Genomic DNA, 26,592 nt, shown 5'->3' with positions numbered 1-26,592 from the left:
CTAATTAACCATTGAAACTATTTGCCAAGGATCGTGGTGGATTCTCCATCACTGACAATTTTTAAATCAAGACTGGATGTTTCTGTAAAAGTTCTGCTCTAGGAATTACTGTGGGGCAGGTCTCTGGCCTATGTTGTACAGAGGTCACAATCAGGGCTTGTTCCAGCCTTTTTGCCGCCCCAAGCGGCAAAGAAAAAAAAGAAAGAAAAACACGATTGAGCTGCTGCTGAATTGCTGCCGAAGGGGAAGAGAGGGAATCAAGGACTTACCGCTGAATTGCCGCCGAAGACCCAGACGTGCCTCCCCAATAATGCACAGAGTGCCACCCCTTCACTGGTGCCTGGAGCCGGCCCTGGTCACAAGGGTCCCTTCTGGCCTTGGAATCTATGAGTTTTCACCCAAGTGACCTCTGTGTGGTCCAGCAACTAAAGCACATGGCTGGGCATAAGAACACCTGTCTTCCCTGCCACTGGCCCACTGTGTCACTCCTTTGTCATGGTATAAGACAGAGTCTTTTGTCTCATGGGTCGGTAACTGGTTAAAAGACAGGAAACAAAGGGTAGGAATAAATGGTCAGTTTTGAGAATGGAGAGAGGTAAATAGTGGTGTCCTCAGGGGTCTGTATTGGGCCAGTCCTAGTCAACATATTCATAAATTATCTGGGAAAAGGGGTAAACAGTGAGGTGGCAAAATTTGCAGATGATACAAAACTACTCAAGATAGTTAATTCCCAGGCAGACTCAAAGAGATACAAAAGGATCTCTCAAAACTGAGAGACTGGGCAACAAAATGGCAGATGAAATTCAGTGTTGATAAATGCAAAGTGATGCACACCAGAAAAAATTATCCCAAATATATGTACAAAATGATGGGGTCTAAATTAGCTGTTACCACTCAAGAAAGAGATCTTGGAGTCATTGTGAATAGTTCTCTGAAAACTCTGCTCAGTGGGCAGCAGCAGTCAAAAAAGTGAACAGAATGTTAAGAACCATTAAGGGATAGATAATAAGATGGAAAATATCATAATGCCACTTTATAAATCCATGGTACGTCCACACCTTGAGTACTGCGTGCAGATCTGATCGCCCCATCTGAGAAAGGATATATTAGAAGTGGAAAAGATACAGAAAAGGGCAACAAAAATGATTAGGGTATTGAACAGTTTCCATATGAGGAGAGATTAAAGACTGGGAGTGTTCAGTTTATAAAAGAGGCCACTAAGGGGGGATATGATTGAGGTTTATAAAATTGTGACTGGAGTGGAGAAAATGAATAGGGAAGTGTTACTTACCCCTTCACGTAAAACAAGAACCAGCAGTGTCCAATGAAATGAATAGGCAGCAGGTTAAAAGCAAACATAAGGAAGTATTATTGCACACAATGCATGGTCACCCTGTGAAACTTGTTGCCAGGGGATTTTGTGAAGGCCAAAAGTATAAGTGGATTCAAAAAAGAATGAGATAAGTTCCTGGAGGTTAGGTCCATCAATGGCTATTAGCCAAGATGGTCAGGGATGCAACCCCGTGCTCTGGGTGTTCCTAAACCTCTGACTGCCAGAAGCTGATCCTGGACAACAGGGGATGGATCATTTCATTATTGCCCTGCTCTGGTTATTCCCTCTGAAGCACCTGGCATCAGCCACTGTCTGAAGACAGGATACTGGGCTAGATGGGCCCTTGGTCTGACCCAGTGTGGCCGTTTTTAGGTCTTACATTCCTACACAAGTGCTAAGTGTTATTTCATTCTGCCTCTGCTTGGATCAGCCTGGAGCATGCTGTGCTGGGCCCTATCATCTCCAGGGGCTGCACAAGCCATGGGCTCAAGCTGCAACATTCAAACCCAGACTGGAAAGACCCACAGTCCCCATAGGTGTAGTTTGACTTCTATACTGGGGGGAGGGATAGCTCAAGTCAAGCCAAAGGGGTCACACATGGGATGGGGGGGGGGGATTCCGTGCCTGCCCACAGGGGTGCCATTTCAGATTGCGGGGGGACTGCAACCATGATTCCAAGGGCTACTTAGGCAACTGAAAACTCTAGTGTTTTTGTAGATAAAACTTAGAAATTATCTGACAGGAGCACAAAATCTAATTCCTGTATCAAGAAAGAAAATTAAATATTAGACCCACTCAGCTGTAATACTAACATGTTCTGACATCTTGCGGCAAGTCACTTATGGGACACTGGTTAGGTTTAAAATAGTAATGTCTATTCTTACTCAGGTACACTTACTGAAGTCAGAAGAGATCATCATGATCATCTAGTCTGACTTCCTGCACTTCGCAGGTCACAGAACCTCACCCACCCACTCCTGTAATAGATCCCTAAGCTCTGGCTGAGTTACTTACATCCTCAAATCATGGTTTAAGGACTTCAAGTTACAGAGAATTCACCATTTACACTAGTTTAAACTTGCAAGTGACCCATGCCCCATGATCCATGCTGCAGAGGAAGGCAAAAAAAAAAAACAAAAAACCAAAACCAAAAACCCAGGGTCTCTGCCAGTTTGACCTGAGGGAAATTTCCTTCCCGACCCCAAATATCGTGATCAGTTAGTCCCTGAGCAAGTGGGCAAGACCCATGAGGAAGACACCTGAGAAAGAATTCTCTGTAGTAACTCAAAGGCCTCCCCATCTAATGTCCCATCTCGAGCCATTGTGGATTTATGCTACAGGCAGTCAACAATGCCACACACCATTGTAGGCAGTCCTGTCATACCATCTCCTCCATAAACGTATCAAGCTCAGTTTTGAAGCCAGTCAGATTTTTTGCACCCACTGCTCCTCCTGGGAGGCTGCTCCAGCCTTCACTCTTCTGATGGTTAGAAACCTTCGCCTATTTTCAAGCCTAAACTTTTTGATGGCCAGTTTATATCCATTTGTTCTGGAGTCCACATTGGTGCTTAACTTAAATAACTCCTCTCCCTCCCTGATATTTATCCCTCTGATGTATTTATAGAGTGCAATCATATCTCCCCTCAGCCTTTGTTTGGTTAGGCTAAACAAGCCAAGTTCTTTGAGTCTCCTCTCCTAAGGTAGGTTTTCCATTCTTCGGATCTTCCTAGCAGCCCTTCTCTGCACCTGTTCAGTTTGAATTCATCTTTCTTAAACATGGGAGACCAGAACTGCACACAATACTCCAGATGAGGTCTCTCCAGTGCCTTGTATAAAGGTACTAACACTTCCTTATCCCTACTGGAAATACCTCGCCTGATGCACCCCAGGTCTGTTAGCCTTTTCATGGTCACATGACACTGACGGCTCATAGTCATGCTGTGATCAGCCAATATGCCCAGGTCTTTCTCCTTCTCTGTCACTTCCAACTGATAAGTCCCTAGCATATAGCAAAAATCTCTGTTGTTAGTCCCTAAATGCATGACCTTGCACTTTTTTTTGTTTCACTTATCACTTTATTTTGTACAAAAACATTTAAGTAGTTGCCACAGCAGCTGCCTGGGTTCTCTGCACTGAGACTCTGGTGTGGGTCTTAGCCAGATGATCAGTGAATTCCTGATAAGGAGACTTGGTGAACACAGTCTCCTTCTAGAAGTCAGGGGTCAGATAACTGTAGGTCTTGGAGAGTGCTTCAAAGGTGGCTTTAGCAAAGTTGCCCAGTGTAGCAGTACAACCCCTAGCTGAAATATAGCAGTCATCAATTCCAGCCATCATCAGCAGTTTCTTTGGAACAGGTGCAGATACAATTCAGGTACCATAGGGTGCTGGGATCAGATGCACCAGAACAGACCCACAACGACCAGTAACCTTGCAAGGTACACTATGAGGCTTGCCAATCTTGTTACCCCAGTAGACTCATCGTACTGGTACAATGGACAGTTTATCCAAGATGATTGCCCCACGAATAGCAGTGGCAACTTCCTTGGAGCATTTTACACCAAGGCCGACATGACCATTGTAGTCACCAGTAGCTTTGCACTATTAAATATCATTCCATTTCCATTACTCCAGTTTACAAGGTCATCCAGATCTTCTTGTATGATATTCCGGTCCTCCTCTGTATTGGCTATACCTCCCCACTTTGTGTCATCTGCAAATTTTATTAGGACACTCCCACTTGTTGTGGCAAGGTCATTAATAAAAAATGTTTAATCAGATTGGTCCCAAGACTGATCCCTGAGGAACTCCGCTAGTAACCTCCCTCCAGCCTGACAGTTCACCTTTCAGTAGGACCTGTTGCAGTCTCCCCTTCAACCAGTTCCTTATCCACCTTTCAGTTCTCTTATTAATGACCATCTTCTCCAGTTTAACTAAAAATTTCTCACGTGGAACTGTATCAAACGCCTTCCTGACATCCAGGTAGATTAGATCTACTGTATTTCCTTTGTCTAAAATATCAGTTCTCTTCTCAAAGAAAGATAGCAGTAACTTGTTACCACCTCTTGAATAGAACAATTGAAACAATTGCAAAAAAATCTACAATTACTTTCTATCATTTAGGCTGCTTACTTTTTGCCGCTCACCAAGCTTGGAACAGATCATTTAATTTTAGGAAACCTCCTAATAGCCCTTTCTTATCTTAATCACCCGCTAATCACTCTGTTATAAAGAAAATTCTGAGGACAACACAAACGCAGCTTGTTGGGGGTGGAAGTTTTTTGGTGCCGGAGAGCCAACAGGCAGCGGCTACACTGCGCAACTTTCAGTGGCTTAGTGGCACGGCTGTAGTGACACAGCCTTGGCACTAAAAGCTGTGTAGTGTAGACGTAGCCTAAGGCTGCCTGTCCGAGGCTTGCATTTTGCCCCATCCATAATCTGCCCATGAAGGCCCCAGAGGCATTTGGATCTCAGCAGACCATAACTCTGGTCTGAAAATGAGGGTGGCTGCAATCTGCTCCTTTTGGTTCAGTTCAGCCTGGCCCACAGGTGTCCACTCCCAGTGAGATGCCAGAGCAGCCCTCACTTGGGCATCATTTGGATGCTGTGGAGGTGTGGGGCCTGGAGAGTTTCCTGTCAGTCATTCAGAGACCTCCACTCTGCTGAGCTGATGGGGCCAAAGGCCGCCTGCCGCCCTAAGAGGAATGACGCTCTGGTGCCCAGTGGAGCAGTTTAAAGGTGCACGGTGTGGAGTGAGGTCTGCAAGGGAGGAAGAGATTTACATCCATGCCATATATCAAAGGGGAGCTCATGGGTCTCTACCTGCCTTTGTCTGCTAACAGCAGAGCAGTTCCTGGAGCAGTAAAACCCACTTTCCCCAGCCCTCCTGCCAGAAACTCCATCTCCACGTCCATTTCCACTGCTGTACCCATCGCAGCAGGATTGCCCATAAAAAAAAACAACATTTGTCTGCTCAAGCCCATAAAAGACTCGAGGGAGCCAGGGCCAGGCTGTGGGATAAATAAACTGGCTTCAATTTCAGCCAGGCTCAGCAGGGCCCTGGGGATTGTGTCGCCTAGTGGAGAAGGTGTCTGCTTCAGTGAAGGGAAAAGGAGCAGCTAATGAGGCTCCATGAGAGACTGCCTCAGAGATCTGAGGGCAGGAAGAGAAGCCTGCACTGGTAATGAGAAAGGAGAAAGAGGCAACCCAAGGAGGATCTATGAGGACAGATCCTCAGCCTACGTAAATCTGTGCAGCTTCATGGATTTCAATAGCCCCTTATTGGATCTGTGCCAGTTTACTCCAGCTGGGAATCTGGCTCATGAGTCAGTGAAGCATCCACTGGAAAAAGAAGGTGACTGGAGCTGCCGCGTATCCTCAGGCCAAACCCTGACCGAGTCCAAGGGAGTTCTGCTTGAGTAAGAGCTGCAAGGCCAGTGCTGGGGGCAGAAGGAGACAGGGCTTGCCCGAGGGCTAAGCAGAAGAAGGGCTTTGGGGGGTAGCTGTGAGCAGAGAGCGGAGTAGGAGAGGGGAAGTGGTAAATGCCGTGGTTGACAAACAGCAGAGAAGAGAATACACGGCCTGGAACTAAACAGGTCTGGATCAGCATGGCTGGGTGATGTACATGTCCAGGAATTGAGTTTTGAATCAGTGTGGAATAGTGATCAGAGCACAGGACTGGGACTCAGGAGATCAGGATTCTCCTGGCTCTGCCACTGGCGTGCTACGTGACCTAGAAAAAGTAACTTCCCCACCCCGTGCCTCAGTTTCCCCATTTATAAAATAATGATGATGATACTGCCCTTCTGTGTAAAGCTCTTTGAGGTCTCCTGATGAAAAACACATGATAAAAGCTAGGTATTATTAGGCTTATAGAAGTTCTGGGGAATGGGAGAGCTCCCAGTGGACTGGCAAAGACAGGTGTGATGCCCAGCTTCTAAAAGGAAAAACAGGGTGATCCTGGCTATTCATCCCTCCCAAGGCCAGAAGGGACCATTATGATCCTGTAGTCTGACCTCTGTTTAGCATAGGCCAGAGATCTGCCCCCATATAATCCCTAGAGCAGAACTTTTAGAAAACCAGTCAGTTTTGAGTTTAAAATGGCCAGTGATGGAGAATCCACCATGACCCTGGTCAATTGTTCCAGTGGATACTTACCCTGCCTGACTGTTAACAATGTACACCTTATTTCTGGTCTGAATTTGTCTAGGTTCAGCTTCCAGCCGTTGGATCATGTTAGACCTTTCACTGCCAGACTCCTGGGGGAGAGCAGCATCTTCAGGGCTCTACATCCTCTCCTCGTGGTAGTGGGGGAAGTGGGCAGAATCTGGCTCCACCCCCTCCCATGCACAGGAGACCAGTGCCAGTGCTGGGGGGGACTATGCTGTGCCAGGCCTGGGCACTTCCCGCACAGAGCAGGGGGAACCAGCAGCAAATCTGGCACAGCATGTCCACCCTCTGGGACGCCTCATGGTGGGAAATGCGTCCATCCGTGCTGGTGAACAAGGGGGAATCGGGAAGCCCAGTCCCCACCCGCCTTGAACCACAAGCTGCTCTAGCCCCATTCCCACCAAACGGATTTCCTGTGGCAAAACTGCTGTTTGTTTTCTTCAAAATCAGCAAAATATTTGAGACCCAGGTGCCCCATTTGGGGCTAAGCTTGACTGGAGTCGGCCAGTTTGGGCTGTGCCCTGCTGTGCCCTGCAGCATGGGGGCAGAGGACCAGCCACTAGTCCTGCTAGCCAAGGCCTGGGTGAGGCTAGAGTGTAAAGACACTGCAGACTGAGATCTGCACAATGAACTGGGCTTCTGCCTGGTATCAGTGTCAAAAGGCAAGCGAGCAAATGTCACGACCCTGCTCCCCAGGGTGGCATGGAGCCCGGTGTCCCCACCACTCCCTGGCCAAGTGACACAGAGAACAAGGGAAGGAAAACAGATGTCACTGGGAAAAGTACAAGGACCTGTAGATCTGGGGCCTGAGCCTGCCGCCACCACACCAGAGTCAAAAGCCCAGCCTGGGGAGTGGTGGGCAAGCTGCAGGGTTGGCCCCTGGTGGTTACTCGCTACTGAATGAACAAGAGCTGGGAAAACTCCCACATGCCAAGGGGGTTCCTGGCCATCAGCACCTGCTTAGTCCCAAGCTGGCCACCTCCCGGATCCCAGGGAAATCACAGACAGACACTCGGCCTGGGACACTGGTTAGGGGGAGCAGTAAATGGCCTTAGCCCATTGCAGTGATGGGAGGCTCCTAGCCCCTGAATCACAGTCACTGCAGGGTCCTGCTGCTCACTCTGGACTCCACAGTGGAGCTGATTTTCATGACAGTGAGAGGGACATCTGGCTGGCTGGCTGGCTGGCTGGCTGGCGCACGCTCCCTGGGCACCATCTGTCTGTCCGACTAACTCCTGCTGCCTGGGCACCATCTGTCTGTCCAGCTGGTGCCCGCTCCCTGGCCACTGTCTGTCTGCCCAGCTGGCACACACTCCCTGGGCACTGTCTGTCTGTCTGACTGGTGCTCGCTCCCTGGGCACCATCTGTCTGTTTGACTGGCGCCTGCTCCGTGGGCACCTTCTGTCTGTCCATCTGGTTCCTGCTCCCTGGGCACTGTCTGTCTGCCTGCTGGCGCATGCTCCCTCGACACCATCTGTCTGTCCAGCTGCTGCCCGCTCCCTGGGCACCGTCTGTCTGTCCGGCTTGCACATGCTCCCTGGGCAATGCCTGTCTGTCTGCTTGGTGCTTGCTCCTTGAGCACCGTCTATCCGTCCGGCTGGCGCACACTCCCTTGGCACTGTTTCTCTGCCCAGCTGGTGCATGCTCCCTTGGCACACTCTGCTCAGATTGCACACAATCCCTGGGCACCATCTGTCTGCCTGCTGGTGCAAGCTCCCTGGACACCATCTGTCTACCAGGCTGGCTGTCTGCCTGGCTGGCCCACGCTCCCTCAGCACCGATTTTTTGCCCAGCTGGCACACACTCCCTCGGCACCATCTGTCTTCCAGGCTGGCGCACGCTCCCTTGGCACCCTCTGTCTGCCTGACTGGCGCACGCTCCCTAGGCACCATCTGTCTGCCCAGCTAGTACACACTCCCTTGGCACCATCTGTCTGCCCAGCTGACACCAGCTCCCTGGGCACCATCTGTATGTCCAGCTGGTGCTCGCTCCCTGGACCCTGTTAGCCTGGTGAAAATGAGCGAGTGAGTGAGGATGGGCGAGAACGAGACACAGAGGGAGGGAGGATGGAATGAAGTGTGGGCAGGGCCGCGGAGAAGGGGTCAGGCAGGGGCGGGGCAAGGGTGTTCAGTTTTGTGCAAGTAGAAAGTTGGCAACCCTAGCCAGGAGAGAGACCACAAGGTCAGGCCATGGGTCCAAGCACCTGTGAGTCTCGCTCTTCTTTCTTTGCTGTAGCTACTCATGGATGTGTAAAGAAGGAACTCTGGAGGAGGCGTAGGGAGGTTATATTACCTCTCTGTTTGGCACTGGGCAGACCTACTCTGGAACCCAAGATACTATTCTGGTCACCCATGTTCAAGAAAGATGAATTCAAACTGAAACAGGGCAGAGAAGATCGGCAGCATGGAAAGCTGATCTGGAGCCTGGAGAACTGGGGTTGGTCAGCCTCTTAGAACCCAGCTGGAGTGGGGCTCTGGTTACTCTCTATAAATACAGCAAGGGGTGAATACCAGGGAGGTGAAGAGCTATTGAAGCTGAAGGACAATGTTGGCACAAGAACAAATGGGGATAAACTAGCCAGGAATCAATCTAGGCTGGACATTAGTAGGTCTCTAATGATCAGAGGAGTTAGGTTCTGGAACAGCCACCCAATAGGAGCAGGGTGGGCAGAGAACCTAGCTGTCTTTAAAATGGAGCCTGAGAAATGTATGAATGGGATTATATGATGTTTGATTGCTGCGATACCAGGGGACTGGACTCAGTGACTCAGGACGTCCCTTCCTCTGCTATGTCCCTATGGTGCTTCCCTCATGTAAGCTAGACACCATGTGGACGGACACTGGGATTTCCCCAGGAGTTTAGGAGAGTGAGGTGCCAGATCCCACTGAAATCCGAGGGGAGCAAAGGGGTGTGCTTTGTGTTCGGACAAACATGCAGGATTCGGGCCCAGGCTGGCTCTTGTGTTGCCCCAGCTTGTTCTCCCAGTTCAGCTCATAAGCCCTTGTCTTGACAGCAGGGCTGGCAAGTGACTTAACTCTGTTTACCAGGAAGCTGGAGTTTTATTTAATCTGATCCATTCTCCAGTATCATCCTGCAGGGGTATAAAGCAGCCAGTCATTTCATCTCTAAGGGACGGGCTCCAGCGGGATTCATATCTCGGCACTGGAAGGCAATGGTGCCAACCTTCCCAATTGTATTGGGAGTCTCGTGATAGTTGGTGCTTTGCTGGAACCCCAAGCACCTGGGATTAGGTGATACCCCCAGATTCCCTTCTGGTTATAAGGTGGCTATCTAGACCTCACGGTTGTGGAGAAAAGCTGGAAAATGTGAACCCTCAAGACTCCAGAATCAGAAAGCAAAGAGAACCCAGATCTATTATTTTAAAAAAATCTCATGATTGTTAAACCAATCTGCAGATTTTAGAGGGCCTGATTCCTGATTTCGGGATGCTTGGGGTTGGCAACGCTGGAGATGCCGTGGCTGAAGTCTCTGCATCAACCCCCTAAATGTCAGTAGCCCAGCCCCCGCCCTTCACTACTCTCTGGGCACATCAGGGGCAACACTTTAAACATTTTAAAGGGGTGGACCTGGCAACCTGACCATGAGATCTCAATGTTCCCACTCCTTGGTATCATATGGGCCCAGATTCTTTCTGGCTGCAGGGACATTTAAGCACATGGCTTGTGTGGTGCACACAGGCCGGAGTGCTATCTGTCTTTGTGTACATAAAATAGACAGAGATGGGAAGGACTCAATGCACAATTTCATACCAAGTGACTCTCCAGTCCAGAAATCTCTTAAGATGAGAGTCAGCGTAAGGGACTGGGGCGTAGGCGGTCGCAGCTAGTCTGAGGTCTGCCCACCAGGGACAGGAGTTGCCAGGCCGGAGTTAGAGGACTCACAAGGCCAGGTTCCATAAACAAAAGTCAGGCCAGGGTCAGAGATGCCCTTCCAGCGGGCGGATGAAACACAGACTCCAGGGCGGGTTCATTCAGGGGAGGCCTGGGCGAGAGTGCTGCCTGGCTGGCTTCTGGGCCCTGCTATGTGCGTGTCCCTTCACAGGAACTCCACTGCAGGTAATTGAACCTCCACTGGTGTAGCCAACAGTAGCATAAGGCCCAGGGCTGGGACCTCAGGACTGCTAATGAACCTACCCTATGCCCAGGATACTCCCACCAGGAGGCACCTGCAGTGCCTTCCAGCCAGCCAAGCTAAACTTCCACAGGCGTCCCTTCACGAAAGCCACTGGGAACAGCACTCCTGGCTGGGCTGCCTGCAGGGATTGAACGCCAGTCCTCTCTGCATCTAGAGGAGTGACCCTCTATTGCCTGAGTTAAGGGGACAAACTAAGCTGGTCAAAGTCCGTAGCAGCCTCATGAAGCAGCCACTTAAAGGGTGACAAAGAGCCAGATTGTGTTAGCATGGTTACACAAGCATTTACAGAAGGATGGGATTGTGGTAAAGGCACATGACTGGGTAACAAGATAGCACAGTTCTATTCCCGCTAATATGCTGTGCAACCCTTGGGAACTAAAAATAAATGGTAGCTTAAGTATAAATCATCATGACTTGGTCACATTCATAATATGTAAGCAGAATAAAGACCTGACCAAAAATATATATACTTGGTGCCTTAATAAGGCCAATTTCACAAAGCTGAAAACTATGAGCCAGTTCAGCTAGGAATAAGAATTGAATCGACAAAATGTGAATGATAACTGGGAATCTTTTAAGAACACCTTACAAGATGCCCCAAAAGCCACAATCAAGGCCATACTGGTTAAAAAAACCAGCCTGGAGTAGAGAAGTGAAGGCAGCTGCGACAAATAAAAATAAAAATATAAAAATGCCATGAAGGGGAAATTGATAGTAATGAATATAAATCAGAAGTTAGGAACTGTAGAAAATTGATAAGGGAAGCAAAGGGACGCAAGGCGAATTCTACGGCCTGCAGAGTTAAGGACAATAAGAAGGAGTTTTTAAAATATATTAGGAACAAAAAGGATCCTGACAATGGTATTGGTCCATTGCTATACGGAAATGGTATAGTTATCAATAATAATGCAGAAAAGGCAGAAGTGTTCATAAATGTTTCTGTTCTGTATTTGGGGAAAAACAGATGACATAGTCTCAACATATGGTGATGATAGCACTCTTTCTATTCCACTAGTATCTCTGGAGGATGTTAAACAGAAGCTACTCAGGTTAGACATTTTTAAATCACCAGGTCCAGATAGCTTGCATCCAAAAGTTTTAAAAGAGCTGGCAGAGGAGCTTGCTGGACTGTTAATGTTGCTTTTCAATAAGTCTTGGAACACTGAGGAAGTTCCAGAAAACTGGAAGAAAGCTAATGTTGTGCCAACTTTTAAAAAGGGTAAATGGGATGAACAAGAAATTGTCAGCCTGACATCAATCCCAGACTGGATAATGGAGTGGCCGATGCAGGACTCAATTAATAAAGAATTAAAGGAGGATAATGTAATTAATACAAATTAACCTGGGTTTGTGGAAAATAGATTCTGTCAAGCTAACTTGATCTCTTTTTTTGATGAGATGATGAGTTTGGTTGATAAAGGTCATTGTGTAGAAGTAATAGACTTCTGTAAGGTGTTTGACTTGGTACGGCGCAACATTTTGATTAAACAAGAATAATATCAAATTAACATGGCACACATTAAATGGATTAAAAACTGATAGGTCTCAAAATGTAACTGTAACCTGGAATCATCATTGAGTGGGTGTGTTTCCAGTGGGGTCCCTCAGGGATTGGTTGTTGGCCCTGCGCTATTTCACATTTTTATCAATGACTTCGAAGAAAAGGTAAAATCATCACTGATAAAGTTTGAAGATGACACAAAAATTGGTTGAATGGTAAATAATGAAGAGGACAGGTCACTGATTCAGAGCAGCCTGGATCCCTTGGTAAATTGAGTGCAAGGAAACAACATGCATTTTAATATGGCTAAATGTAAATGTATTCAACTCGGAACAATGAATGTAGACCATACTTACAGGATGGGGGACTCTATCCTGGGAAGCAATGACTGAAAAAGCTTGGGGGTGGGGAGGTGGATAATCAGCTGAACATGAGCTCCCAGTGTGATCCTGGGTTGCATAAACCGGGAAATCTCTAATAGGAGTAGATCTCTCTATTTGGCACTGGTACGGTCTGCTGGAATCCTGTGTCCACGTCTAGTGCCCACAATTCAAGAAGGACACTGATACATTGGAGGGTATTCAGAGAAGAGCCACAAGAATGACTGAAGTATTAGAAAACCTGCCTTATCGTGGTAGACTCAAGGAGCTCAATCTATTTAGCTTAACAAAGAGAAGGTTAAGGTTAAATTGATCATAATCTATAAGTATCTACATGGGGAACAAATACTTAATAACGGGCTCTTTAGTCTAGCAGAGGAAGGTCTAACACAACCCAATGGCTGGGAGTTAAAGCAGGACAAATTCAGAATAGAAAAAAGGTACAATTTTAACAATGAGAGTAATTAACCATTGGACCAATATAGCAAGGATTGTGGTAGATTCTCCATCACTGGTTATTTTTAAATTACGACTGGCTGTTTTCTCAAAGCTCTGCTCTAGGAATAATTGTGGGGCAGGTCTCTGGCCGGTGCTGTGCAGGACGTCAGACTAGGTGGTCACAGTGGTCCCTCTAGCCTTGGAATCGATGTGCCTTAGTTTTCCCCTCTGTTTAAAGGGGCAAATTATCCTCACAGCGCACCCCAGATAGCTGGTGAGACTGGATTCATTCCTCTTTGCAAAGTGCTTTGAGATCCTCGGTCCCTAGCCAGCAAAGAGCCAGCAGAATCAGCTCCTACCTGCACCTTCCTTACAGCAGCCCCGTGTGTGCGTCAGGGGGCTGGGGATGTGTTGAGGGAAGGAAGGGGCAGGGAAAGAGACTGCCTGGAACAGGCTGGTTCCTTGGGGACTGCAGCCAGCTGGCACAGTTTAGAGAAGCCCTAAGTCTGTTCTTACCTGCATCCAGAGATAGGCCATACCTGGCTCCTGATGCTGTATGCAGCAGAGAATGTGGCCCCAGAATTCCTCATGGCTGCAGCATCTCATCAGCTGTGGGCCAGTAAGAGGGGTCAGTGCCCCAGCTGGGGTATGAGGGGTTGGGACTGCCCCAAGCCTGACTGCCTACTTTTGTCTCTTTCCAGCTCTAACCTGACCAGAATCCCCTTTCCCACCACCTCGGCCTTAGTATTTCCTTCTTCCTGCCCCCGTCGGTGCCCAGGACCGTTACCATGGAGAATGAGCAGCTGCAGGTCCCACCTCCCTCCAGCAGCACCGCCAGCAGCAGCAGCAGCAGCAGCGGGCGCCAGCCGGGGGCCCAGATCTCCGTGTACAGCGGGATCCCAGACCGCCAGACTGTCCAGGTAAGGAGCTGCAGGGTCCGGGTGGGATCCAGGCTCTGCTGCTACAGAGGTGCCAAGGACTGGGCAGGATCCGGGGTGCCCTAGAGCTGAGTGTCACTCTTGGTTGGCTGGGATGGGAGAAAATACCAGGCAACCCCCATGCTCCCCATTCACATCCTCTTAGAGACCCTGCTCGGCACACTGAGACCCCGGAGCCCTGGTGCTGACGGGACGAGCTCTGCTCACTGCGACCCCTGAGGCACAGTGCTGACGGACGAGCTCGGCACACTGAGAACCCGGAGCCGCAGCGCTGACAGGTCAAGCTCTGCACACTCAGACCCACGAGGCCCGGCGCTGATGGGACGAGCTCTGTGCACTGAGATCCCAGCGCTGACCGGACAAGCTCTGTATCACATGTATCCGTGATCCGTTGGTACCAGTGAGGCTCTATACACCCCAGCCCTTCGGCGCCTCCTTCTGGGTGAGATGAGGGACACTTGCACCCTCCCCACAGGCATTGCATGAGAACATGGGGTTGGCTGGGCAGTCGGTTCTATTCATCCAGAGGCTTTACCCCATCCTGGTGCTTTCATTTCTGATGGGGCCTTGACCCCTTAGAAAAGTCCTGCAGAGCAATAGGCCTGAACCTAGCAGGAGCTATAGAAATGATTCTGCGATTCTGTATGTTTGTCAGCAAGTGGCTCCCTCCGCTAGGCTCCGTGGCTGGGGCATCCAGGGACAGCTTTTCTGTGAGAGCCAGTGGGACTTTTCCACTCACAAGCCCTGGGGTCTCTTTCCTTCCGGTGCACTTGGAATTTCTCCCTGCTTGCCTAGGGAGCCATCCCCAGTCAGGGGACAATCAGCACCCAGTCAGCTCTCATGGTTACTGGGCTCCCAGTCCCCGCTGCTTCCCCCCACAGCTTCAGACATTCTGGGATTCCCCAGTTTTGCAGCCAGAGCAGGGCCAGGCCCCTTTGACCAGCTGCATACAGCAGCCCCCTCGCCAGCACCCCGTCAGGTTGTAGGGGCTGTGGTCAAGCAACGCCCTCTACTGTGCTCCAGGCCTCTGACCATGAGAAAGGTAGAGAAAGGGTCCAGAGTGACCTAGACAAATTGAAGGATTGGGCCAAAAGAAAGCTGATGAGGTTCAACAAGGACAAGTGCAGAGTCCTGCACTTAGGACAGAAGAATCCCATGCACTGCTACAGGCTGGGGACCGACTGGCTAAGCGGCAGTTTGGCAGAAAAGGACCTGGGGATTACAGTGGATGAGAAGCTGGATATGAGTCAATAGTGTGCTCTTGTTGCCAAGAAGGCTAATGGCATTTTGGGCTGTATAAGTAGGAGCACTGCCAGCAGATCGAGGGACGTGATTATTCCCCTCTATTTGGCACTGGTGAGGCCTCATCTGGAGTATTGCGTCCAGTTTTAGGCCCCCCACTACAGAAAGGATGTGGACAAATTGGAGAGAGTCCAGCGGAGGGCAACGAAAAGGATCAGGGGGCTGGGGCACATGACTTACGAGGAGAGGCTGAGGGAACTGGGCTTGTTTAGTCTGCCGAAGAGAAGACTGCGGTGGGATGGGCGGGCGGATTTAACAGCAGCCGTCAACTACCTGAAGGGGGGTTCCAAAGAGGATGGAGCTCGGCTGTTCTCAGTGGTGGCAGATGACAGAACAAGGAGCAATGGTCTCAAGTTGCAGTGGGGGAGGTCTAGGTTGGATATTAGGAAAAACTATTTCACTAGGAGGGTGGTGAAACACTGGAATGGGTTCCCTAGGGAGGTGGTGGAATCTCCATCCTTAGAGGTTTTTACAGCTCAGCTTGACAAAATCTTGGCTGGGATGATTTAGTTGGGGTTGGTCCTGCTTTGAGCAGGGGTTTGGACTAGATGACCTCCTGAGGTCCCTTCCAATCCGAATCTTCAATGATTCTACATCCCTGGGGCTATTTGCCCCAGTTCCTACTGGAATAGAGAATCTGTCCAGATGTACCTTGAGGGAGGCGGTGAGCTTTCACAACCACGGCCCCGATACCCCTACCCAGTGAGAATGGCCTTCCTGAACTTCAAAAGATTTTAGAACATTACGCCATTTCCCAAGAGAAATTTTGTGGAGCAGGTGGCAGGGGGTGCAGATGGGGAGTGAGGGGGAGGCAGCAGGAGAGGGGTGCAATATCCCCCCTCTCCTCAGGAAGGGGTGGGAAGCTGGCACTGGGTGCTGGCAGGAAATGCTGGGAGCTCCAGAAACACCCCAGCCCAACCTGGGGAGTGGTCACTGCGCAGCCAGGGCTGAAGGGTTGCCTGGGGGACAGGGGGTAGGGCATTTGTCCTGTGCTCGAGGAGAGATGCACCCCTCTGCTCCCCCCGTTCCCCTGCCTTATCCTTGAGCCTGGTCCTTTCACAGGCTGCCTGTCACTGAGCGCCTCCCCATGGTGCTGCGGGTCCGAGCCGTCTGGCACCATGGAGTGGGCCTGAGGAATGGCCTGGGCTGGGTCTTCTGTGGCTGTTGGGCTTCTTGGGGGCTCAGAGATTTGCAGCTGCAGAAAATTATCCTGGATTTACCCCTCAAAGCGACAGTCTTTGCCTTTGGCCTTGTCCATACACAGCCTGACAGCAGGTTGGTCAGACGGGGGCAGATCCCTGTGTGGACACAGCCAGAGTGGTTGGAAGCTGGGTCTGTGCCTTTAGTTACCCTGCAAAGCATGGGCCTTGTTTACTTGGGAAAGTTGCCCTGGTTTTAACCTAAATCAGTTCTTGATTTAAACTGATGTGGTTGAGCAGCACCAGCCCCGGGGTGGACACATATTCTGGTGTAGTTTAGCCTGCTCTACACACAGTTCTGCCGTCAGTGTGCGGTGTGAGTTTTTACTGATATACCTGAGGCTCCGAGTCTTTCACAGAGGTCATGAAGTCAGGGATTCCATGACTTTCCGGGACCTCTGTGACTTCTGCAGCGGCTGGTGCAGCTGGCCCCAGGGCTGCCCGAGGAGCTGGGGTGGCCCTCGGGCCAGCCGCACTGGCTGCTGCTCTGGTGGCCCCAGGCAGCTGGTCCCAGGCGCTGTCCAGGAGCAACAGCGGTGCCCCAGGCTGCCCCGCCCCCAGCGGCAGTGGCAGGGCTCCAGAGCGCCCCCCCGCACAGAGCAGTAGCGTCCGCAGGAGCACCCCCAGCACCTAAGATTTAGTCACGGGTATTTTTAGTAAAAGTCATGGACAGGTCACGTGCCATGACTTTTTAGTTATTGCCCATGACCGGTCCATGACTTTTACTAAACATACCCCTGACTAAATCATAGCCTTAGTTATACCGCTTCCAGCCCCCATCCTTGTGGGGATGCGCTTATACTGTATAAAGGTGCCTTAGACCAGTCTAGCTTATTCCCCATCCCCATAGGACTAGCTATCCTGGGACAAGCACCTTGGTACCTGAACCCAAGGTGGCAGCGGTGATGCTCTAGGCGGAGGGGTTTGCCTCTGGTGGCACGTTCACACCCACAACTGGCCAGTTCAGGGCTGGTTCAGGAAGCTCCTGCCTTCCTCGCTGATTCTGAGCTCTTCCATAGCAGTGTCTGTGGATGACGCTTTCTCCCATCTCCAGTTGGCTGAGACACTGTCCCATGCTAGCAGGTGAGGACTTGGCTCTTGTTATTCATACCTTCACCACCTTCCAGCTGGATCTATGCAGTGATAGACCTAGGCACCAAGCCTTCAGCACTTGAGAAACTCCAGCTAGTACAGCCTGTCTACTCAGCAACCTTGAGCACATCAGCCAATCAGTCCATCTCCTACTCTCTATGCTGCCTTCCCACAGAGCAGAGTCAAGTCCAAGGTCTCAGTCTGTATCTTCAAGGTGCTCAGCAAGCATAGCTGAAAGAGCCTCACATTGCGGGATGAAGACCGTGGGCGATAACTGCTCCACAGGTCCTATGGAACGCTCTACAATCATAGAATATCAGGGTTGGAAGGAAGTCATCTAGTCCAACCCCCTGCTCAAAGCAGAACCAATCCCCAACTAAATCATCCCAGCCAGGGCTTCATCAAGCCTGACCTTAAAAACTTCAAAGGAAGGAGATTCCACCACCTCCCTAGGTAACACATTCCAGTGTTTCACCACCCTCCTAGTGAAAACGTTTTTCCTAATATCCAATCTAAACCTCCCCCACTTCAACTTGAGACCATTGCTCTTTGTTCTGTCATCTGCTACCACTGAGAACAGTCTAGATCCATCCTCTTTGGAACCCCCTTTCAGGTAGTTGAAAGCAGCTATCAAATCCCCCCTCATTCTTCTCTTCTGCAGACTAAACAATCCCAGTTCCCTCAACCTCTCCTCATAAATCATGTGCTCCAGCCCCCTAATCATTTTTGTTGCCCTCCGCTGGATGCTTTCCAATTTTTCCACATCCTTCATGCAGTGTAGGGCCCAAAACTGGACACAGTACTGCGGATGTGGCCTCACCAATGCCGAATAGAGGGGAATGATCACTTCCCTCGATCTGTTGGCAATGCTCCTTCTTATACAGTCCAAAATGTTATTAGCCTTCTTGGCAACAAGGGCACACTGTTGACTCATATCCAGCTTCTCGTCCACTATAATCCCTAGGTCCTTTTCTGCAGAACTGCTGCCTAGCCATTTGGTCCCTAGTCTGTAGCGGTGCATGGGATTCTTCCGGCCTAAGTGCAGGACTCTGCACTTGTCCTTGTTGAACCTCATCAGATTTCTTTTGGCCCAATCCTCTAATTTGTCTAGGGCCCTCTGTATACTATCCCTATCCTATCTCCAGCGTATCTACCTCTCCTCCCAGTTTAGTGTCATCTGCAAACTTGCTGAGGGTGCAATCCACGCCATCCTCCAGATCATTAATGAAGATATTGAACAAAACCAGCCCCAGGACACTCTGCTTGATACCAGCTGCCAACTAGACATGGAGTCATTGATCACTACCCATTGAGCCTGATGATCTAGCCAGCTTTCTATCCACCTTATAGTCCATTCATCCAGCCCATACTTCTTTAACTTGCTGGCGAGAATACTGTGGGAGACTGTATCAAAAGCTTTGCTAAAGTCAAGGAATAACACATCCACTGCTTTCCCCTCATCCACAGACCCAGTTGTCTCATCATAGGAGGCAATTAGATTAGTCAGGCATGACTTGCCCTTGGTGAATCCATGCTGACTGTTCCTGATCACTTTCCTCTCCTCAAAGTGCTTCAAAATTGATTCTTTGAGGATCTGCTCCAATATGGGTGAGTTGGTCTGCCCTCAACAGGGCTTCCTCAGGGCCAGCGCCAGACTGGGGAACTATCTCCCATGGGGACCTAGGACCATCCCAAACCTCCCAGTCCAGGTGCCAGGTGCTGCTCCATCCTGCCTTCACTGATACAAACACTGAGCAGCCTGGATGTGTAAACAAAACCCGACCAAAACAAACCTCTCCACTGCACAAACAATTCTCTCCTTGGGAGAGGAGATAGACAACGAACCTCACATGTCAGATGTTAGTCACTTGGCTCAATGCATAACTGGCTGGGGCTCAGATACTACGGTGATGAGGGCGAGAAAAGAACCTATTGAGTCCAGGGGTCAGCAACCTTTCAGAAGTTGTGTGCCAAGTCTTCATTTATTCACGCTAATTTAAGGTTTCACATGCCAGTAATACATTTTAACGTTTTTAGAAGTTCTCTCTCTATAATATATAATTAAACTATTGTTGTATGTAAAGTAAATAAGGTTTTTAAAATGTTTAAGAAGCTTCATTTAAAATTAAATTAAAATGCAGATCTTATCAGTTTAGTGTGATCCTTGCCCTTGCTTTTCCTTGTTGAGGTTTCCAATGTCTGGCACATATTTGGATACTTTAAGCTGCACACAAGCTTGTGAGTGATCAGTTGTTAACCGGCTCTGAGAGGGACAGAGGACAGATTTCATGTGCGAAAATACCTGTTCACACAGGTATGTGAATCCAAATGCTGAAAGCATTTCAAACGTAATTTTCTTCAAACAATTAAATTTCACTGGCAGGGACGTCCAGCAGGTCAGAATAGAGGCCCCATGATCTCTCTCAGTAGCTTTAAGTGCACTCCACAGATCTCCAAACTTTGATGCCCACAATTCTGAGCTTTTTAACTGAATGAGCTGCATTTTGAAATCTTCAACACCCATCCACTGAAATAGAGACAAATCCAAGTTGCTTTCATTGAACTTTTCAGGTTTAATTAGAAAAGAAAGCATTGGGCCAAATCACCGGAAATCTTGAAATCTGTCAGAAAATTCTGATTCCAGTTCTTGCATGTACATTCCAATCTCATTGACACCGACAGTGCAACGTGTCGATAGCTCTTTTACGTACTGGAAGTAGCAGAAAGTTGAAGTTTGAATATCCCGAGAAAAAACTGCTAGTTTTACAACAAATGCCTTCCAGGTTTCATAAAGATCCAGAACCATTTGCCCTGCACCCTGGAGACGGAGGTTGAGTTTGTTTAGGTAAGGGTGATGTCCGTTAGAAACATGAGCTTACACAGCCACTTGTCATCATCCAGTTTGGGGTAGTTTTGTCCTTTTTCCGACAAAAAGGCCTTGATTGCATCAAAACAGTTTACAAAGCGCTCCAAAACCTTGCCACGACTTAGCTACCAAATGTTGCTGTGAAGTGGAATGTCATTATAAGCACTGTCCATCTCTCCTAGCAGTGCTTGAAACTGTCTGTGAGTCAAAGCAAGTCGAGCAACAAGGATATTCACAATTTGCCCCACTGTAGTCATCACATTATTAAGCTCTGAATTAGAAATTGTAGCACACAGGTTTTCTTGATGGACGATACAGTGAAATTTGCCTGTTAGGCAGCCAATTTGATCTTCAAGTAACTTGACAAATCCCTTCTGTTTTCCGACCGTGGCAGGAGCACCATCTGTTGTCACACAAAATATTTTTCTGATGTCAACTCCTTGTTCTTCAAAATGGCTTACAAAAGTTTCCGCTATATTTTCTCCCTTTGTTGTGCCATGCAGTGGTTTTAGACAACAAAGTTCCTCTTGGATTTCATCGGAAGCACAATATCGTGCAACAACTGCCAAACTTGGAACGTTGTTTATAACCACGCTCTCCTCAACTGCAACGCTAAACACTGCTGTGTCTTTTAATGCAGTCGTCTGCTTTTTGTTAATGTTTTCTGCCATTTCGCTTATGCGTCTCTCAACTGTTCTGGCAGAGACAGGCAGTTCTTTTATTCTAGATATGCATCTTTATTTGGCAAATCATTGAACAAAACCTCCAAACTGCTGAGAAAAACTTCTTTTATATATTCCCCATCTGTAAACGGCTTTCCATTTTTTGCAATGCACTGTGCAATCTTGAAGTGAGCTGTAGCTCACAAAAGCTCATGCTCAAATAAATTGGTTAGTCTCTAAGGTGCCACAAGTCCTCCTTTTCTTTTTGCGGATAGAGACTAACACGGCTGCTACTCTGAAACCTGTGCAATCTTGTAACTTCCTTCTGTGGCTTGATTTTTACTTACACTTAAGCATTTAAAAACACTGCTTTGCTTCTCATATCCTGCTACTGCCTTTTTGATCGATTCAGTCTTGTCTGCTTTGTCAAGAAAGGTTTTCTCGTGCTTCGTCTGAAAATGTCGTCAAACACTTGATGTGCGACAAACAACACTTTCACAACAGAAAGCACAAACAGCATGGTCCTCCTTCTGAATAAATCCAGATGTGTCTGTCCAAGAAGGCTGAAAGGAATGGACATCTAACTTTGCTTTCTTAGGAGCTGACGTTTTGTCAAATGTACCCCTCAACTTACAGTGGGGAAAAAAATCGCCATGCACGTCTTCCACGTGGCGTGAGAGTGATGTAAGCGGCAAATCGGGACTTAAAAATATCCCAGTACAGTGGCGCTGGAACAATTTTTAAGGTGGGGGTGCTGAGCTGCGCCCCCTCTTGCTCCTGTCTGCACTCCTCACTCCCCCAGGCTGGGGCCAGTGGGCCACAGCTGGGGGCGGCTGCTGAGCGCCAGGCCGGCAGCTGGAACCCCAGGATGGCAGCAGAGGCCCCAGGACCGGTGGCCGGGACCCGGGCAGTGTGAGTGCCACTCAAAATCATCTCCCGTGCTGCCTTTGGCATGCGTACCATAGGTTGCTGACCCCTGCTGTAGAGAATGGAGTGGCGTAGAACAGGACAGAAATGAAAGTTCACTGCCTCCCCATTAGGGAGGGCTGTACTGCTGCAGCCATTCTGGGGTGAGTTACAATGGTACAAGTTTTGTGCCTTAGACCTCTTCCAGAATGACTGAACGGACCCCCCCCCCCCGAAATTGACATAGGAGTGCCCACACCAGGGTTTGCACCATCTTAACTAAAGTGATTTCACACCTTAGGTGAGACTGGGCCAACTTTCCCATACAGAAAAGCCCAGAGAGGGCAAATTAAACTGATATACACCAGGCTTACAGCGATACACTGTTCTCCCACAAAGTTACACTGGTTTCATTAACCCAATTCCAACACCCGAAGGCCAGGTCTACACTGAGTCAGCGATCACATCCCAGCCCAGCTTGATGGCCAGGGCAATGTCCATTGTGTGGACCTGCCTTAGCAGACGTTCTGTGAGTAAGACTAGCCCTGAGTGGCTGAGCCGCAAGAGGATGGTCAGACTCAGGAACGTTTCACATTAAGAGCTGTTTTTGGCCTTATTGAAAAATCAAACACATCTGGAGAAATTGACCTCTATTGACGCTTCTCATTTTCCTGAACATTTCCCACCATATTTTTTTTATCAGAAACCCTTTTGCCATTTGTCACTGGCCAAAACCCTGGCTTCCTGGGGGGGAAATGCAAGTGAAAAACTTCAAGAACAATTCTGTTAGAAACATTGGTGAGAACTGGTTCTGGAAATGGGCCCAATGGGAACCACTTTGAAACCGGGAGAGTTCCCCCAATCTTGTTTCCCCTGGTTTTGGAGCAGCTGTAATGATGGGGGCTGGGCAGGGAGAGGGGGAATGTGAATGAAGGAGATGTGTGAAGAGAGAGGGGGGATATGACCAGCAGGGGAAGGAACTCAGTCACCCTGTATTTCCTCATGCAGGAGAAATCACCAGGGTGAGTTTTTCTCCCTTGCTGAGCCACCCTGTAACCTTCAGGGTGTGACTTCTGAATGGTTCCCCTCTGCGGAGAGAGACCCCTGGCTGTGCTGGCCTTCCCTCCCTCCCCTCCCCTGCCCCCCCCCCGAAATTAATCCTGGTCCTGCGACTGCCGGTCACTTGGAAATGTAACCTCCGCTGCACGCCAGGGGAACCCAGCTCCAGGAGAGAACCAGCTCCTGACATTCCTCAGATCATTGTGTCCCACAGCTGCTTGTGGGACTGAAACACGCTGCCTGTCCACTGTGTTGTGCGCTCGCTGCTGTGTTAGTGTAGTGTTGCTCATGAGCAGTGTGATGTGCATATGGTTTTGTTATTGTAGGGTTGTTCTCGAATGCTAGGCTTCTGTAGAAGTGAAAATCATTATTATATAATAAAATGTAAGGGCCCCCCCATCCTCCCTTCGCTCTGTGATGTGCTACAGCACTAACCTGGTGCTGGGAGAAGCCAGGCCTCTGTCCCTTTGGGATTAAGTTCTGGTGCTTTTCATTCCTCACAAGGTTTTGACTTGGCAGTCACTTGAACTCCTGATATACATAAGTAATTGGCAGCTCATTAACAGCTTGTTAGGGAGACTAAAAGTAGCGTAACAAAAATAAACCCAGTTGTGCAACAGAGAGACTGCATGTACAAGAGCGCTTCCTAGTTCCTCCGTGGGGGACCCCCCCATAACAGATTGGGGGATGGGCATTCCCAAGTCTGCCCATCCTTGGCCCACCTCACACTATGCCCTGGCACAGAATAGGTGCTGCCAACTCTCCTTTTCTTTCCTCTCTTCTGCTGTCTCCTTCCCTTTCACTCAGGAGCCCCAGTTCTGCAAAGTGCTGAGTAGCTTCAAATCTCACCTGACCAAGGGAAGCTCAGCGCTGTAATATTATTTAAAGTCACCAGGCGGCACTGTTACACAGCCCTACAAGTTCTGTCTCAATCACCGAATGAGCAAGTAGATCTTGGAGACATGCTTATTGTTAGTTGTGGTGCAATTCTCTTTAACCGCTGAGTGTGTGGGACAGTAATGTTCACTCTGCCTTCGTCTGTCTCTGACTGAATCTTTTCTTAATTTCAGAGCTGCTGCCCACAGGTCATGGAAACAAAAATAATGCCCGGTGTTAAAGCATTACAAGCACCTTGTAGGTTTCAGAGCAGCAGCCGTGTTGGTCTGTATCTGCAAAAAGAACAGGAGGACTTGTGGCACCTCAGAGACTAACCCATTTATTTGAGCATGAGCTTTGGTGAGCTACAGCTCACTTGTGGCACCTTGTAGGACTGGGTTCTAGAACAGCAAAGGGTGGCAAGCAAAGAGGAGAGGCAGATCTAGAAGGATAAGGGCTACCCAGAACAGAATGTAACGTATCTTTATCCGCTCACTCCTGCAGCCAGACATTTAAAGGCCGCCTGTGAAGCAGTTGGTCACAAAGAGAAGTTGCACGAAGCTCCACACTGACTGTGGAACAGGGGTACAAGGTGTCATCTGCATGGAGGAAGTGCTCAGGGAGGTATTTGGGAGTAAAAATTTCTTCCCTAGGGGAAGTCTTACACTAATTGTACACAAATGATCCAAACAGCCCCGGCTCACAACTGCAGCACTAGAGGGCCTGGGGTGTTTAGGGCAGAATTGCTCTGTAATGGTAAGTAGTGGGATGGGATGAAACTGAGGGAAGGGAAATGTTCATCTCAGGAAAGCTCCCATGAGGCTGAGATTTCTGAGGGGGTGTGTGTGTCCACACTAGAAAGTTGTACAGCTTTAACTATATCAGTATAGTTCAAGCAACAGCAGCCCACGGTGTGGATGTAATGATAGGGGCATACCACTGCTTACACCATCAGAGCTTCTTGCCAGGGGTTGCACCAGTACAGCCAGACGGGTACAAATCGCACACGCACCCCGAACTGACAAAGGTACCCGCGTACAGCGAGGCCAGGCTGCCTCCCGGTGCTGCTGTGCGGGGAGCCAGCAAGGTGACAAAACAAGGGACACAGAGCCCTGGTGCAGGGCTTGGGAGGGGACCGGCTGACCCCTTGGACCGCCTCCAACTCCAGGGCTTGAGAAGAGCCGGCCAGCGCCAGGCGCGTAGCTGGGGGAGGGCAGGCCCCAGGCTGGGCCAGGGGCTGCTTGGGGCTCGCAAGCGGCCTGTCGCTGGCCCCGGGGCTGCAGCCGCTGGCCGGCTCCGCAGTCTCGCTCATTTCACCCCCTGGGCCACGCTCTGCTCCGGGGGAGGCGGCCGACCCGGAGCCGGCGGGGTCGGGGCAGCTCTTTGTCCCGCACGCCGGCCGGGGCAGCGCCCGGCGGGCTCCCTGGGGCCTCCCGCAGCCAATCAGGCCGGCCGGGCCGGCGCTTTTGTTGTTGGCCGGGGCTGGAGCCGGGCGCGGCCGGGAGCGCGCCCAGCCCTGGGGCCGGACGCGGCGGCTTGTCGGCGCAGCCAGAAGCGAAGTAAGTGCGCGGTGCTGGGCGTGGGCGTGCGGCCGGGGATGCTGCGGGGTGTTCGCGGGGCTGGGCGGCGGGGGCCGCGGGGATATTGGGGAGGCGGAGGTGGAAAGAGCTGGGAGGGGGATTTGGGGGGTTGGGGAAGGATGTGGGGGAGTATTTGGATGAGGGAAGGAGTTGGGGGGAGTATGGGAGGGGGTATTTGGGCGGGTGGGGGGTTGGGGAAGGATGTGGGGGAGTATTTGGGTGAGGGAAGGAGTTGGGGGGAGTATGGGAGGGGAGGGGTTGGGGAAGGATGTGGGGGAGTACTTGGGTGAGGGAAGGAGTTGGGGGGGGTATTTGGGCGGGTGAGGGGTTGGAGAAGGATGTGGGGGAGTATTTGGGTGAGGGAAGGAGTTGGGGGGAGTATGGGAGGGGGTATTTGGGCGGGTGAGGGGTTGGGGAAGGATTTGGGTGAGGGAAGGAGTTGGGGGGAGTATGGGAGGGGAGGGGTTGGGGAAGGATGTGGGGGAGTACTTGGGGGAGGGAAGGAGTTGGGGGGAGTATGGGAGGGGAGGGGTTGGGGAAGGATGTGGGGGAGTACTTGGGTGAGGGAAGGAGTTGGGGGGGGTATTTGGGCGGGTGAGGGGTTGGAGAAGGATGTGGGGGAGTATTTGGGTGAGGGAAGGAGTTGGGGGGAGTATGGGAGGGGGTATTTGGGCGGGTGAGGGGTTGGAGAAGGATGTGGGGGAGTACTTGGGGGAGGGAAGGAGTTGGGGGGAGTATGGGAGGGGGTATTTGGGCGGGTGACGGGTTGGGGAAGGATTTGGGTGAGGGAAGGAGTTGGGGGGAGTATGGGAGGGGAGGGGTTGGGGAAGGATGTGGGGGAGTACTTGGGGGAGGGAAGGAGTTGGGGGGAGTATGGGAGGGGAGGGGTTGGGGAAGGATGTGGGGGAGTACTTGGGTGAGGGAAGGAGTTGGGGGGGGTATTTGGGCGGGTGAGGGGTTGGAGAAGGATGTGGGGGAGTATTTGGGTGAGGGAAGGAGTTGGGGGGAGTATGGGAGGGGGTATTTGGGCGGGTGAGGGGTTGGGGAAGGATTTGGGTGAGGGAAGGAGTTGGGGGGAGTATGGGAGGGGAGGGGTTGGGGAAGGATGTGGGGGAGTACTTGGGGGAGGGAAGGAGTTG

At 50.2% G+C, this 26,592-nt stretch overlaps 1 protein-coding gene and 1 pseudogene across 5 annotated transcripts in view; one reads left to right on the top strand and one right to left on the bottom strand.

The window, feature by feature from the left end:
- Positions 1-26,592, top strand: part of PHC2 (polyhomeotic homolog 2) — a 141,028-nt gene that overhangs the window by 62,823 nt on the left and 51,613 nt on the right. For 4 of the 5 annotated variants that reach the window (XM_073317239.1, XM_073317238.1, XM_073317237.1 and 1 more), the window contains one exon: positions 13,675-13,893. In XM_073317239.1, the coding sequence (XP_073173340.1) occupies positions 13,762-13,893 (132 nt within the window). In that variant the 5' untranslated portion in view covers positions 13,675-13,761. Of the gene's footprint in view, positions 1-13,674; positions 13,894-25,363; positions 25,433-26,592 lie in introns of those variants that run through there. The other variant, XM_073317242.1, reaches the window with a different exon arrangement.
- Positions 3,392-5,262, bottom strand: LOC140900207 (small ribosomal subunit protein uS5-like; annotated as a pseudogene).

Source organism: Lepidochelys kempii, chromosome 18, assembly GCF_965140265.1.
Source record: "Lepidochelys kempii isolate rLepKem1 chromosome 18, rLepKem1.hap2, whole genome shotgun sequence".
In the NCBI taxonomy this organism is placed as follows: domain Eukaryota; kingdom Metazoa; phylum Chordata; order Testudines; family Cheloniidae; genus Lepidochelys; species Lepidochelys kempii.
Note: the sequence above shows the minus strand (reverse complement) of the source record. Positions and strands in the feature narration are given on the sequence as shown.